The following is a 15,186-nucleotide window of genomic DNA, read 5'->3' on the forward strand; positions in this document are numbered from 1 at the left end:
AAAGGTGTCAGAGTGGACTAGTACTGAAGTTGCTGCCTGGGAAGATGGGTCATCTTCCTGCTCTGGTTTGCTGGATAATATTCCATGTAAATGCGCACTAACCTTCGATTACTGCAACATTGTAAAGTCTCAGTGAAATGCAGGAAAGATGTTGATTCTCTAAAGAATCTGTACAGCCTGCAATCTAATGAAACTGACTGTTTGCATATAAGGAATGCTGTTACATATACAATACATAACTGTAGTGGTCAAAGGAGCTGTGAGAAGCATGGAGAGCTCATAACAAAAATGCAAACATGGCTTGAAATTAAATGCACACATAGAGGCCACAATGAGTGAATAGGGGTGAAACAAATGGAAAGATTCGGAATAACTACGTGCTGTTTTACACGGTATTGTATAAGACCAATGACCACGAGCAGTCAATCACTGCATGACCAGGCTGTGTGTTTATTTAGTTTTTCTGCAACACCTTTTTATAACAAAACATTTATGTTGTCCTTATTTTTATTTCCAGACTACCAGGAGAAACAGCAAAAGCAGTACCTTGAAAACTCTCCTTCTGTCACTTCTTCTACACAGTGGATTAATAATAATGCAATAGGTAAGCATTGTGCAACTTATTTTAATAAACTGAGCTTAATAAAAGTAACCTTACCTGACATAATGAAGTACCTGGACTCTGAATGTGAGGTTCACTGTGTGACACTGTGAAAAATCAGTTACTCAGTACATTGCTCGTTTTCCTGTAATACCTAAAAACATCAACCTGTGGGTTCAAGTCCCATGAAAAATCAGTTACTCAGTGCATTGCTCATTTTCCTGTAATACCTAAAAACATCAACCGGTGGGTTCAAGTCCCATGAAAAATCAGTTACTCAGTACATTGCTCGTTTTCCTGTAATACCTAAAAACATCAACCTGTGGGTTCAAGTCCCATGAAAAATCAGTTACTCAGTACATTGCTCGTTTTCCTGTAATACCTAAAAACATCAACCTGTGGGTTCAAGTCCCATGAAAAATCAGTTACTCAGTGCATTGCTCATTTTCCTGTAATACCTAAAAACATCAACCTGTGGGTTCAAGTCCCATGAAAAATAATTTACTCAGTGCATTGCTCATTTTCCTGTAATACCTAAAAACATCAACCTATGGGTTCAAGTCCCATGAAAAATCAGTTACTCAGTACATTGCTCGTTTTCCTGTAATACCTAAAAACATCAACCTGTGGGTTCAAGTCCCATGAAAAATCAGTTACTCAGTGCATTGCTCATTTTCCTGTAATACCTAAAAACATCAACCTGTGGGTTCAAGTCCCATGACGGATACTTAGATTCATGTTCCAGCACTGCATTGCAGCATGAAGGGATCCTGTACTCCTGACATACTATATTTTGGATAGCGAGAAAAGTCCCATATGTTTAAGATGGCAATAGATCTGTAGGATGTTAATGATCCCAATGCATATAATAAAGAGCAGTGGAGTTTCCAAGGCATTATAGGTAAACTTTTCAAGGTCAATAAAAGCACCTCCTCTGTCCTTTTTTGAAAAAGGGTTAGAAGCCAAATATCATTCCAATTGCCATACTGGATAGGGGCACTGTTAACTAACATTGGGTGGCACGGTGCCTGGGTAGTTTTTTTTGGGCTAGGCTTGTAAAGGCTCCAAGGTCATTAGCCTAGTACACACCAATGAACCTATGAACCTACGATCTACCTAAGATAAAATCCAGTGTGTAAATGGTGCATATTAACTATTTTATTGCCCTAAAATGTGTTACAGTCCAATGACTACAATTACTACATGGAGTGATCAATGAATTACTTCCCCTTACACCTTTGGTACTCTCTAGTGAGTCTTTCTAAAGGGATACTCGACTTATTATTTCTGAAATGTTTAATATATAACCCAGACAAACAGTCTGTTGTTTTCCTAAAAAATCAATGGTTATTTGTAGTATAGAGAGTTCATTCTTTAACAGAACTATTACTCATTAGTGCAGAGGTTGAAATTGCTTAAATTATTTAAACAGTATGAATGCGGTCTTAATATCATTCTATAATTGTGGCATAAAAATGCATTTTCTTCATAGCTGTTGTATTTTAGTTTGTGTTTGCATCTGTGTGTGCGTGTGTGTGTGTGTGTGTGTGTGTGTGTGTTTTCTTCATAGCTGTTGTATTTTAGTTTGTGTTTGCATCTGTGTGTGCGTGTGTGTGTGTGTGTGTGTGTGTGTGTGTGTGTGTGTGTGAGTGTGTGAGTGTGTGTGTGTGTGTGTGTGTGTGTGTGTGTGTGTGTGTGTGTGTGTGTGTGTGTGTGTGTGTGTGTGTGTAAGTAAGTATTGCGTTTAAAGTTGACATTTAAAAGCTCTCTTGTCAGTGCTGAGGCCTACCTTTCATACTGTACTAATACAACTCAAGAGACATTAAGTTTTGTAGTGGAATTATTAGTTGTGTTCAGGTATTAGGACAATCAGTGACACAGCATAGGATGATTGTGTTATTTCTGAAGTCTGAATGTAAAACTAATTTTGTTTTATAAACTTTCCAGGTTTCAGCCAGGACACAGCACAGTGTACGCTGCAGATGCCCAGTTTTACAAAAAACAGTTTCATGAGAGATTTGTGCCAAACATCAACCAATCTGGACCTTCTACTGCTGGACCCTGACTATCAGATTTATTCCAAGCCACAACTTGAAACAGTTAATGTGAACTACTTCTCATCGAGTCAGGAATGTAATACAAATCAGGCAAATGTGAAAATGGGTACTGCAAGTAAGTGTAACCTTAACTATCCTGACAGCCCTATTACGTTAGACAGCGTAGTGTCAGTCTGTCATTGTCATACTATACGTCTCTGTAAATGATGCACCATTTAAAATGAGCATTTGAAAAGTCTAACAAAGCTTACAACAGGTCTGTTACCTGTATAAGGAAAAGGCAAGAATAACAAGTAGGGCGTGTGTGATTGATTGGTTAAAATGTCTAAAATGTCTAATATAACACAGCAGATCAAATATTTTGTGCAACTTAAAAGTAAACTTCTACAGTTAAGAGACAGACAATCTAGGCAGAAAGGACATGGTCTGCAAAAGATTGTGTTTTAGGTGGAATTACTGTTAAGCCTTGGCCAAACTTGACAGAGATGCAGTTTCCAAAACTAGACTTCGGGATCCAACCCCCAAAGTACATTTGTAGAAATCATGGAAATTCTGCACTGAGGAATATTACTCATCTTACTAACCACCTGTGGAAAAATATAAATAAAAGTTAAAACCGTCTTGCTGGAGACATGGAATGCTTTCAACAAATGCAGATGATTTCACAGTTTGAGAATGTAATCTCATGGTCGATGGCCTACTCCATCCCCACTCAGTGGATGGATGAATACCAGAGCATCAAAGAGACTTGCTACCTGGCAGAGAAAAAAAAAAAGACTTCCAATAAGTGGGTTACTGATTAAGATGTCAAGATGTCATCAGCTATGAGCTTTGTTTACCAATACCACTTCTCTTCCTTTCTGCTGTACAGGTAGTAGAGAAATGCTCCACTGCACTTTTTAAAGTCAGTAGTTTGTTGCATACAGAGGCTAGAAATAGTACTGGTAATAGTATTTGAATTCTGCAATTGGAAAATGTCTTTTGTATTATGGCTGCTTCAGCTCAGGGTGCATCTTACCTGCAAACATTATTTGTAAATTTCTGAAATCTGATAAGTTGTAAACTGTAGAATGACGCATTACTGCAAACATAGATAAGCTGCTTACGGTTAAGGAAGTGGTAATTTCTGAACATAACATGATTTGAAGACCTGCATAAGTTCCAGTTTCATTCCAGCCTGTGTTTGCAATGGCTAGGAGAGACTTCCTGTAGTATGATTTTTATATGTATGTTATAAACTGTAGTGCTTTGTGAAGGTGGTGGTACCATGATAGGAGTTATAAACTGCAGTGCATTGCGAAGGTGGTGATACCATGATAGGAGTTATAAACTGCAGTGCATTATGAAGGTGGTGGTACCATGATAGGAGTTATAAACTGCAGTGCATTGTGAAGGTGGTGATACCATGATAGGAGTTATAAGCTGCAGTGCATTGTGAGGGTGGTGGTACCATGATAGGAGTTCTAAACTGCAGTACATTGTGAAGGTGGTGGTACCATGATAGGAGTTATAAACTGCAGTGCATTGTGAAGGTGGTGATACCATGATAGGAGTTATAAAATGCAGTGCATTGTGAAGGGGGTGATACCATGATAGGAGTTGTAGGTAAAATACTTTTGAGTAAATATGGTGCATTCAAAATTCAGAGTAAAAAATATATCCTCTTACTGTAGACACTGAGGAATAGTGAAAGTAATTTGCACATGACTTGCATATTCTTTAGAATAAGACCTGTCAGTTACAGCTTGTGGTTTATAATGATAGTTTTGATGATCAAGAAGAATGTGGGAGGAGCTATCATATCAATATTTGAACTACAGTTTGACAGCCTTAAAAACCTGCAGTTCAATTACTTCATTTGGTGAGGATTTACAACTGTTAATAGGTTAGAGCATCTCTAATAACAATGTAATTATGGGTAATTCAGGCAAAAATAAAAATGTCAGGTTCCAAAGGATGTGTAAGATGCCAGTGATTTATATTACTAGCATTGTATTTACAATGTAATTTAAAAAAAAACTTAATTTCTTAGCATGTCTAGCATGACTTATATAAAGAAGGTATTGAAATAGATTCTTGAATCCAGAAGAGAAAGCAGTAAAAGCAGCTCATGTTGACATGGCAGGTCCCAAGACTGTAATTTTATGGTAAACATATTAAAATGTAATAAGAAAGGTAGTGAAAGATTTAAAATGATTCTGGTGTATTAAAATGCCTCACACTATAAAGATACAATTAAAAAGTACCTTTTTAAGTTCAAAGTTAAAGTTTTCATTCTAAAAAAGCAGATTGGTTGATTTTTATATACAAATCAGTGCTCTTCCAGCCACTGAAATATCTGACAATGCTTCTATTCATTTTCTACCACAGGTAAATGCACTGAACTGAAATCTTTTGAAAGCAAAGACAGCTTTGATACATCTGATGTGTTGCTACGGTCCTGGAACAGTCAATCCTCACTAACAGATATGCAACGTGTGCCTTCCTATGATAGCATTGAAGAGGAGTGCAGCCCAACAGTATGCATGAGCAAGCCAACCATCTCATTTAAGGACTACATTCAGGAGAACAATGAGACTGTAGAGCAAGGAAAACCTGTCATTCCTGCAGCAATCCTTGCTGGTTTCACAGGTATGAAAATATGATTATTGTTACTATGCATTTTACTTACATTCCATTAGAACTGTATGGTCTCTCAGAAGTTGAGTCTAAAAAGAAATTCAACTTCCAATACAAATAGTGTCGTATAAGAAAACAGTATCAGCAGTAACCACAGGGTCCCATTTGTTTATGTGCGGGTGCATGCATGTTATATTTGTGTGTGTTTGTGTATGTGTTGACCATACTGACCCACTATTGTTGCATCTGCCTGATGCTCTGTAGGTATGGAAAGTATGTTACACCCCCATTATGGAGACTTTGCCACCAGCCCCCCAATGTCTAATGTCCATGCCTACTGTCCATGAGAACATGTCAACTAAGATGAAAGGAAATAACATTTCTCTCCCTTGCTCTGAGTTAGTGTGAAGTCAGAGGTAGTAAATGGAAGCACACTCACAGACTGGGGTGATTACCAGTAAGTTGTTAGATCATCCACTGTAGATTTTAATAAGCTGAACTAAATTACTTATTCATAAGCTGTTTATATGCTTGTTAATTTATAAAAGCAAAGTTGAGATTACCCAACTGGCTCCATCATATAAAAGAAATTTGAAGTGCAAAATTTAAAGGACAGTGTCCTAAACTATCTGTTTTTTTTCTGTGTATGTGTGTGTGTGTGTGTGTGTGTGTGTGTGTGTGTGTGTGTGTGTGTGTGTGTGTGTGTGTGTGTGGTATAAGGACGCACACACACACACACACACACACACACACACATATACACACACACACACACACACACACACACACACACACACACACACACACACACACACACTTTCTCTCTCTCAGAAAAACAGTCCCAAGATTTCTAAACTTATAGAAATTTACTTTGGCTACCAAAAAAGACTTGAAACTCTATCCCTATACTTTGTCTCTACAGAGATGGCCTATAGACTGATGCTACCTTGTAAACACAACGTATCTATGAATCTTGATTCTGTTGGCGGGAAGGCATACAATGGAAGTGAGTAAAACAAATTGGTCACAAGTGGATGGGGATTTAGGCCATCAGGCAGAAAAGTCTGATTACTGCCTAGAAGACAGCCTGCTGTAATTAACTCTTACTCTAAGGGGAATCAATGGACTGGCCATTTGCAGGAGGGTTAACAGTTAGCTAAATAACATTTAAAGCTCCATTCTTGACAATATCAACACAAACTATGACTTGAAAGTTACTTTTGTACCACTGTAAGGCCATTAGTAAGTTAACTAACTCTGTAGAGGGAGTCATTGTCATTCCAACAAAAAACAAAAATAGTCTCTAAATATATTAAGTAATCAGCAGCACAGGTTGGGGAGAAGAACTTTTTGTGGATGGGCAGTATTTTGCAAATCATATGTTCCTTTTATAACCTATGTTCATTCAAGGGTATAAAACATACTCTGTGAAAACATTTGAGCTGTGCAATCAAAGCCCAGGAAGAAAGGAAGAATTCTCACTACAGAGTTATCACTACATGAAAATACGCTCCTATACACGTCTCAAAGTACAGTACAGTACAGCAAGGGTGCAGTAGTCTGTTACATATTTAGTAGTTTAAGTATATCTTTTAAAATAAGCAAATCTAAGAAATCAGACAACACTTGCTTTTGTTAAATAGTGATAACTGGCCCATGTGTCTAAATAAGGTAATCTATTCTTATTATCCAATTATTGTGCAGTAACAATAGTAGTTCATTGTTTATTTTGTTATTATTATTATTGCTTTATGAAATATGCTATAATCTGTGTATATAATTTTGTTAATTATTCTTTTTACAGGAAGTGGTCCTATTCAGCTTTGGCAGTTCCTGCTGGAATTGTTAACTGACAAATCCTGTCAGTCATTTATAAGTTGGACTGGAGATGGCTGGGAATTCAAGCTTTCTGATCCAGATGAGGTGTGTATAGATATCTATGGATAGTATCTGCCAGTAAAAGGAGAGTAAATGTTCAAAAAATACTGTGTAATCAGTAAAACAAAATGTTTAGCAAGTAATTTCATATCAACTCTTTCTCAGCTTACTGTCCTTACTTTTAGTAAAATAGATTGTGTAAACAGTCTGTGTATTTGTGACAGTGTTCTGGTATTTAAACACTGCATCACAAACAGAATCATGTGTATGCACAATCTGGACTGTCAACAACATTGTTTCTGGTTTTCACTATTGTATTTTACCCCTTCTGGTAAGAGTACAAAACATAATCTTAGTGTAAATATGAGATCATTTCTGAGGTTTCAGAGCACATGGTTAACACAAGTGATTAAGTAAGAACTCTACATTTATAATAGTTCACATTGTTGTAATGTTTGTTAATACAGTAGGTTGCATGTCTACAGTTTTGATAGTTGGTGCTATGTATATCTGTATTCTGTAACTACCTTGAATAGTGCAGTTTCAAATCCACAGGTTCTCTTCGACTGCCAGTAGAATTCAGGAATTACCAGAAAAACTTAAAGATCATCTTACAGGTAGAAGAAGAGCATCCATTTGATTTGATGTATTTATATTTCATCTCTGAATGCCAGTGGTACCATATAACTAGTGGAATACAACAAACTGGTACACATAGTACATTCAGAGCATGCAGGCCTACAAACCATGAGGGACTGTGCATTACAAAGGACATGTCAAGGCCTGCAATTCATCCTGATTCAGTCAGAAATGGGAATTCACATGACAGTTACAGTAGGCTTCGTAGTAATGGCAGGTAGATGAGAAGAGATATCAGCTAGAAATGTAATGAACTGGGCAAACGTTAGCATGGGTGTAGTCAGTTAAAACTGCTGATTGCGCTGAAGTTGTCTTTTTTTGTTTGTTGCTACTCCACTGTATGTTGTAATTGCCTCTGGAGGACATAAGAGGTTAAACTGTTACTAGAGGTACTAGAGATGTGCTTGGTGTGCTGCTCTTATTTTCTTGCAGTAGAAAATGCTGTGACCACTGTCTGTGTTTTTATTTAATGCTGACACGGGCTTCTTTTCTCCCAAGAATTCCCAAGGATTTGACCGTACAAAGTGAAAAACTTATTGATATCCCCACAGCTGAAGCATAAGTCCTACACTGATACAGGGTGCTCCTTGGAATTTGCTGGGAATATGCAGTTCTGGTGTGAGAGACACAGATTCCATTTTATGTTACCTTAGCAGAAATTCCTCCCTTCTGTGGCAGTTTCTCACGGCAAGGTGCAGTAACCGCTGCTGACAATAGGTGTACTTTCCAGTTTCAAACTGATGGTAGTCCAAACGTCCAGGTACCCTCAACTGCCCCCATCCTTAAGCAAAAATAGCCTCTCCATCTGACCACCATTACCTTCTGGGGAAAACATAAAAGGAATCAAAAATCAGCATTATTTATGCAAATACCAGGAACGTTTATAACATGGTTTCAGAGTATTACATTTGAGTTTAAAGTTACAGCCCTTGTGGGCCATTTTAAGCCTAGCCAATTTCCCTTCAAAAAGTGAGAATCAAACCCTGTACTTTGTATCTGTGAGGTAAACACCTTAACCATTATGTCAACTACAAAAGCCATGCTCAAAAATCCCAAGTCCCATATTGGTCGATATTGTTCTTTCAGAAATGCTAAACAGGTTTGATTAGAGTAATCTTTTCTCCACAGAAGTATAGTGTTGTCATCTGCCACACACACCACACATTTTAGAGAAGCATACATTACGACTTTGTTGCTTGGTGATTAGAAAAGCTTGTCATCAGTTGGATAGATTAGAAATATTGATATGATAAAAAGTTAATTCTATGAATACTTGCTTGCATTTTTGCATGCTTTCAAAACTAAGTACTCAGGTATACATGAGACTGGTACTACTGCCTGAATCTTGAAAGTTTAATTACATTTTTATTACAATTCCTTCTTGAGAATGATATCCAGTCTGTGTAAATGATTGTCAAATGCACGTTCTGTAATTTGATTTTTTAACAGGCTAGGCAGGCTGATGAATCACAAGGACTTTCCTTCCATATCTGAGACCCACAAACTGTCAGGACTTATTGACCCTCGCATACTCTGAGAGATGTAACTCAGAAGCTTCTCTTTAGCAAGGGTTGAGAGGCAAGTTGTAGGTATAGGTAAGTCACAAGTAAGCTAAGACAATGGAATTATCATCAGAAAGAAGAACTGTAGGCCCAAGTGAAGTAGTAGAAAAATTAATAAGATACACACAACAAACATGTCTAAGCAGTATTGTCAGGGTTTATAACACAGTGGGGTATTTTGATTTGTTGCACTTGAAAATTGCACAATATCATTTAATCTTTGAAAATGAAAAATACACTGGTGTGCAGTCAATCTTTGCATCTTAAATGCTTCATTCTGTGGATAGTGTTGCTTCCTACAAGATTTAGGGAACCATATTTCTTTTTAGCATGTGGTTTGAATGTTGATCCAGAATAAAGAAAAATGCAAAGCTAGAAGATAGAACCAAGCATCTTAATAGTGATGGAAATGTTAAGGCGTAATGCATCAGGCTTGCTGCAGAGGCAAATTTAGACTATTAATATACATAATTTTACAAGCCTAGCCTATAACCAGAGATCAGAATTAAACTCTGCACTCTGTGCCTGTGAGGTAAAGACTTTAACCATTATGCTAAACCCACCCCTTGTTCAACTTAATTGCTAATAGTTCTAATTTAGAACCACTCACTATAGTCATTCACTATTCAGAGTCATACAACCTGTTTAAGTTTGTATAGTAAACTAGTTTTTCAGAGTATCAAACTTTAAGAGTGAAGCAGTGAAAAAACATAAATCAAGATTTGCTTTAACACTTTCTGAACTTGTCTTCCTCCAGGTTGCTCGACGGTGGGGAAGAAGGAAAAACAAACCCAAAATGAACTATGAAAAGCTCAGTCGGGGTCTGAGATATTACTATGACAAGAACATTATTCATAAAACATCTGGAAAACGTTATGTGTATCGCTTTGTATGCGACTTGCACAACCTTCTAGGATATACAGCAGAGGACCTCCATGCCATGTTGGGAGTACAGCCAGACACAGAGGATTGAATGTGTGCTTATTGACAAAATTCTTATTGTATTACAGCTTCTTTGTAATGGAAAGCCTTTCCAGATGGCAGTTGCAGTATGAAAGATTTTTGTACGGAGTGAAAGTGAAGGTGCATCATTCTGTAGCCAAGCTGTTATGAGGTAGCATTTGGAGACAGCAGAGATCCCATTTCTTTTCATGCAGTGATGTCCTTTACAATGTTTGGATCATTGCAAACCATATATATGGAATTCAATTGAAATACCTTCTTCAGGATGGAGATACTGTTTGAAAGAAAATTCAGCTTATGAGTAGTGTTCCTTTAACCATACCTTATATCTAAAACATGGTGAATGTGCATCTCTAAAAATGTATGGGGAAGCTTAGGACTTAAGTTTCTCATTGCCAACAGTTGTTATGCAAGGCAAACTGTCCAATTTCTATGAACTGCATTGAATAAGCGTGCCTTCAGCAATGATGTTTTTTATCATCAAAAAGTATTAAGCAAACTGGTATGAAAAAATAATGAACTTATTGTAAGAATTCTGTACTTGAAATTAAGCTTTGAAAGTTACTTTAGTATATTCAAACAGCCAGAATCAGACTAGTCTGTTTACACAATCAGGGTATCTGTTCATTTTTTTTTCAAAAACTGTGACAGTCAAGATGCTTTATTTATACGTTCAAATTGTCAATACTGCTGAAGTTTTAATACAAGACAGGATCATTGTATCAGTCATCCATAGAAAGGGTAATTTTTGCATAATGAAACTAGTACAGAGGAAAAAGCTTTACCCAAAGAGTTGTAAATAAAATTTATAAATTAATGTTTTCTTTCCTCTGTGAAGCAGGAGAAAGGAAATTTCTAAATTATCACTTTGTTTATTATTATAATTGCAGTTGTTTTAATGCAAACATTTGGTTTGATATATAAATGTATTTATTTATTTGTTGTAATTCTGTAAAGCTGGTTGCTTAATGCAAGGTAACACTTGAAACTGAAAAGAAAGGCCAGTATGGTCCTTTACTGATTGTAATCATGGGCATCTTTGAATTCCAAGATATTTAATATGTTGCTTATAACTTGTGAATGTTGTTGTGTATGTTCACATTGCACAAGACACTCCTTAAGTGCCAGTCATTTCTGTGCCGGTATATGTGTACAGTCTGTATTTTTATGTTTTGTGTATAAATCATTTCTGTTTTTCCATAATTAGGAATGCATAACTCCTTTCCAGCAGTCAGGAGTTATTCGTGTAGCAGCCTTTTAGCTGCAAGTAATTTGTCAGATGAGAGTATATAATATTTTTAAAGAAGTTTTATTTTTTTGTACAACTATGATGAACATTTGTACAGAAAATGTGTTAACTTGTATATCCTGAACAGTGAAGAGGCTTTTTAAATAAGAGCAATAAAAATGTCAGAAAGTGAAAAAAAAAACGCAGTCAAGAATGCCATTTTCTTTATTTTGAAATTAAGGTATACATTGCAAAAGCTCTTCTACTCAATGTGGCTGAGATGAGTTTTGCGAACATTCTGGATAATCAGTGCAGTTGCAAACAACAACTGTAACAGCATTTACAAAATTGCATTGCTGCAAATGTTAAGTACAGTGCAGTGTAAGTGACTGAAGATCACTCCATGGCATACTTCTCAACTGTATCAATTTTCACAGAAAGCCCAGATATTTGCCTCATGTTTTTCATCTGTTCCTCATAAAATTTGTGATTTTGTGAAAAATGACTGGGATGATCTGAGGATTAAAGTGACTAAACAATGACATACATTTGAGTTTCAGACTTCATATCCTTCAGAAAAATGCATGCTAAGACAAATCCTGTTATTCTCGCAACTTTCTGTATTTATAAGAGCTGTATTTAAAATATGTTCCTATTTTTGGGCCTTTGTCCCCAATTCTGTCAGGTTTTGTCCAGATTTTTTTTGTGCTAAGAAGTTGAGAGGTATGCCCTCCATGCCTTGATGTTTCACTCATTATCAGTGTTCTACTAATTAGGTATAACATTACAGTTTAATTTTTTTCTTCAAACCACAATACTGTTTTATTTTATTCATTTATTTACTTATTTTCTGTCTATTTTTCTCTTTGTTTGTTTCTTTATTATAACTCCGGTCCAAAATGTTTAGTTGTATACCCTTAAATGAAAATTTGTGTATATATATCTCTTGTGAAAAATATTAGAATTTTCACTGGTAGTATTAATATGGTATGTTACAGAAGAATGTGTCTTGAGCAATGTAATGGAAACATTCTAAAAAAACATAACTGTGAAATGCACCTGAATGAAACAGCAAGACTACGTCCTTGTATTACACTTGGAATCAAAGAATATGGCATAAAACCTTTTCAGAGCACATTAAAGTCAGAACCAATGCAAAATTCTACAAATTTATATACAATGATATATCTACTATATAGAACTGTGCTGTGCATTGCATTAATGAAGGCTTAAAATGGGAAATAATCTAGATTGCCATAATGGAAGTTTCAATCAAGAAGCAGGTAGGAGTGAAAATTAACAGTCAGGTGTCTGAGAACTTGTTAGAGTGTGCAATGTGGTGAAAGTTAGACATTTTGTATTTGAAGAACTTTTTCATATTGCTTAAGGATGGGATGAGGTATTAGAACAAGTCTGAAGTTGCCTTATAATGCAGACTTTATAAGAAGGAAACATAGGGATAAAATTCTGACTTGTAGCCTGGCTACTTGCCTTGGCCTGGAACACTATGACCATTAAGCCCCCCAGGAGCACTTACAAAGGCACAACAAAGCTTCCTGCCATCAGTCCCTGGTTTCCAAAATATATAGCCTGCAACTGAGTTCAGGCAGAATTCATTACCAGTCTGTGAAAAAGTAGCATCCAGAAGTCATGATACTCACAGGTCTAGTGATAGTATATCAGAAAGAGACATTTTGTCATTAATAGTCACTGATATTCCTCAAGGATGACTGTCACCTGGCAGGTGACAGATCATTGTGTGTTCTAATTGATTAACAGCATTTTATTGATAACTGTCATATTCTTATAAAGAACACTGCAGCATTATTAAATGGAAACAGATATTGCAGCTGAAGCTAGGACTCATATAAGACTATGGAGACATTTTATTTTAAGTTATCAGCTAACATCAACCTGTGGAGCTAGCTACCTTTGTGATGTACTGTATGGATACAGCCACACTTGGAGATGATATTCTTTTGTGGAGTGTAGCAGCCCACTTTTGTTTTGCATGTCTTGAAATTATAGTACACTACCTGCTTTGTGGTGTTGTGTAGAAGCAACAAACCCCAGTCACAATTACTGTAAAACACTGAACTGTTTTATGGTACTAGAAAAAAAAAACACTAGTGATTGTTCAAGTCTCAGTCTGTTTACACTACACCACCTTGTTGTATACCAGTGTGAATAATCAGTCAACTACAGTTGTAATTACCATTAACTTTGAGTTGCTTTATGGCAGTAAAACAGTATTCTGCAATCAATAATGCTTTTGGGGAAACAGAAAATGTCTATAAGTATATCAATTTTATTTCAAAGAAGTAATACAAAGTAAAGAATGTTTATTTTGTGCATAAAATATGCAGGGAAGCATGCCAGTCAGTCCAGACATAGTAAGATGCAAAGTTTCTCTTTAAGTCTTGATGGTTAGCATAAGATATACATTGATTCAAATAACTACAACATTGTATAAACCAAGTCTAGGAAGCAGAACCCTTGTAGCTGCTTAAAACTTAGAAATGTCAGCCATTGAAGTATAGCATTAAAGAAGTAACTACATTAATATAATGGCATTTTCAGCACAGAAAAAAACATACTAAAATGACACAGATGATTCCAATGTTCTGAGAAGTGTATTACTGACATAAATATTACAGGGGCACATGACCAGTGAAAAGCTGTACAAGAAATATTAGACAGGCAAACATACTGATGTGAAGGAAAATTGGACCAATTATTGTGAACCCAAGGAAAAAAAAAACGACACAATTTGAGAGAGTCAAGTAGAGAAAGGATACTAATTAGGAAACTACTGAACCAATATGAAAAAGCCATGTACCAGATGAAAGGAAACACAATAGTTTTAGATTTTTAATATATCACAATACATTTTTACATTTTCATCTTTTATATTGTATTTTAGATTGTTAGCATTATTTACCACTATATATATTTTAGCATTTTATATTTTATTTCTCATGTATGCATCTATATAAGCTGGATGTACTGGATTTGTATATATGTATTTTCATATGTTTTATATATATATATATATATATATATATATATATAGTGTTGTCGCTTGTCGCTGGGATTATCAGGCTTTCAATATACAGAGTAATACACCATACAAGGTTTTTATATATATATATATATATATATATATATATATATATATATACATTTTTTATTTAGCTATAATTCCTTTAGTGTATGGTTTATTTATTTGCATAACTGTGCTAATATGTACTGATGCACTAATTTTATGTCATTATTGGGTATAACTGAAATTTTGAAACATCATATGACTAATCTTCAGTATTCAAAGAATTATGGGATTTTTAACTGTTGTCTGATGAAGGGGTAGATCCCTGAAAGCGCTCACCATTGTTTTGTAAGGATTTATTCATTGTAATTTTGTTTTGTTTTTTTCTTTATTTTTGTAATCAATTTCCCAGCTGTGGTAGTCAGTGCTCTTACTTTTGTTGGGTTTTGTACATAGTTTCCCAAGGATACAGATTCCATTTCCACACACTACCAACCGCAAATGGTTGGCCAGACCTCCCCCAAATCAATGGGCAGAGGCCCAACAGCAGGTTCTCTCCCTTCTCAGTATCAGGGCTATTCAACCTGTCCCAG

The 15,186-nt window shown here is 35.9% G+C and overlaps 1 protein-coding gene across 2 annotated transcripts in view; it reads left to right on the forward strand.

Annotated features, from left to right (window-relative positions):
- ETS2 (ETS proto-oncogene 2, transcription factor) overlaps positions 1–11,749 on the forward strand; it is a 45,508-nt gene extending 33,759 nt beyond the window's left edge. For both annotated transcript variants that reach the window (XM_044071459.1, XM_044071458.1), the window contains exons 6-10: positions 518–604; positions 2,549–2,773; positions 5,029–5,289; positions 7,082–7,200; positions 10,114–11,749. In XM_044071459.1, the coding sequence (XP_043927394.1) occupies positions 518–604; positions 2,549–2,773; positions 5,029–5,289; positions 7,082–7,200; positions 10,114–10,329 (908 nt within the window). In that variant the 3' untranslated portion in view covers positions 10,330–11,749. The remainder of the gene's footprint in view (positions 1–517; positions 605–2,548; positions 2,774–5,028; positions 5,290–7,081; positions 7,201–10,113) is intronic.
- Positions 11,750–15,186: the final 3,437 nt, after the last annotated feature.

The sequence above is a fragment of the Protopterus annectens genome, chromosome 5.part0 (genome assembly GCF_019279795.1).
Source record: "Protopterus annectens isolate FY-2018-M chromosome 5.part0, PAN1.0, whole genome shotgun sequence".
Taxonomy (NCBI): Eukaryota; Metazoa; Chordata; order Ceratodontiformes; family Protopteridae; genus Protopterus; species Protopterus annectens.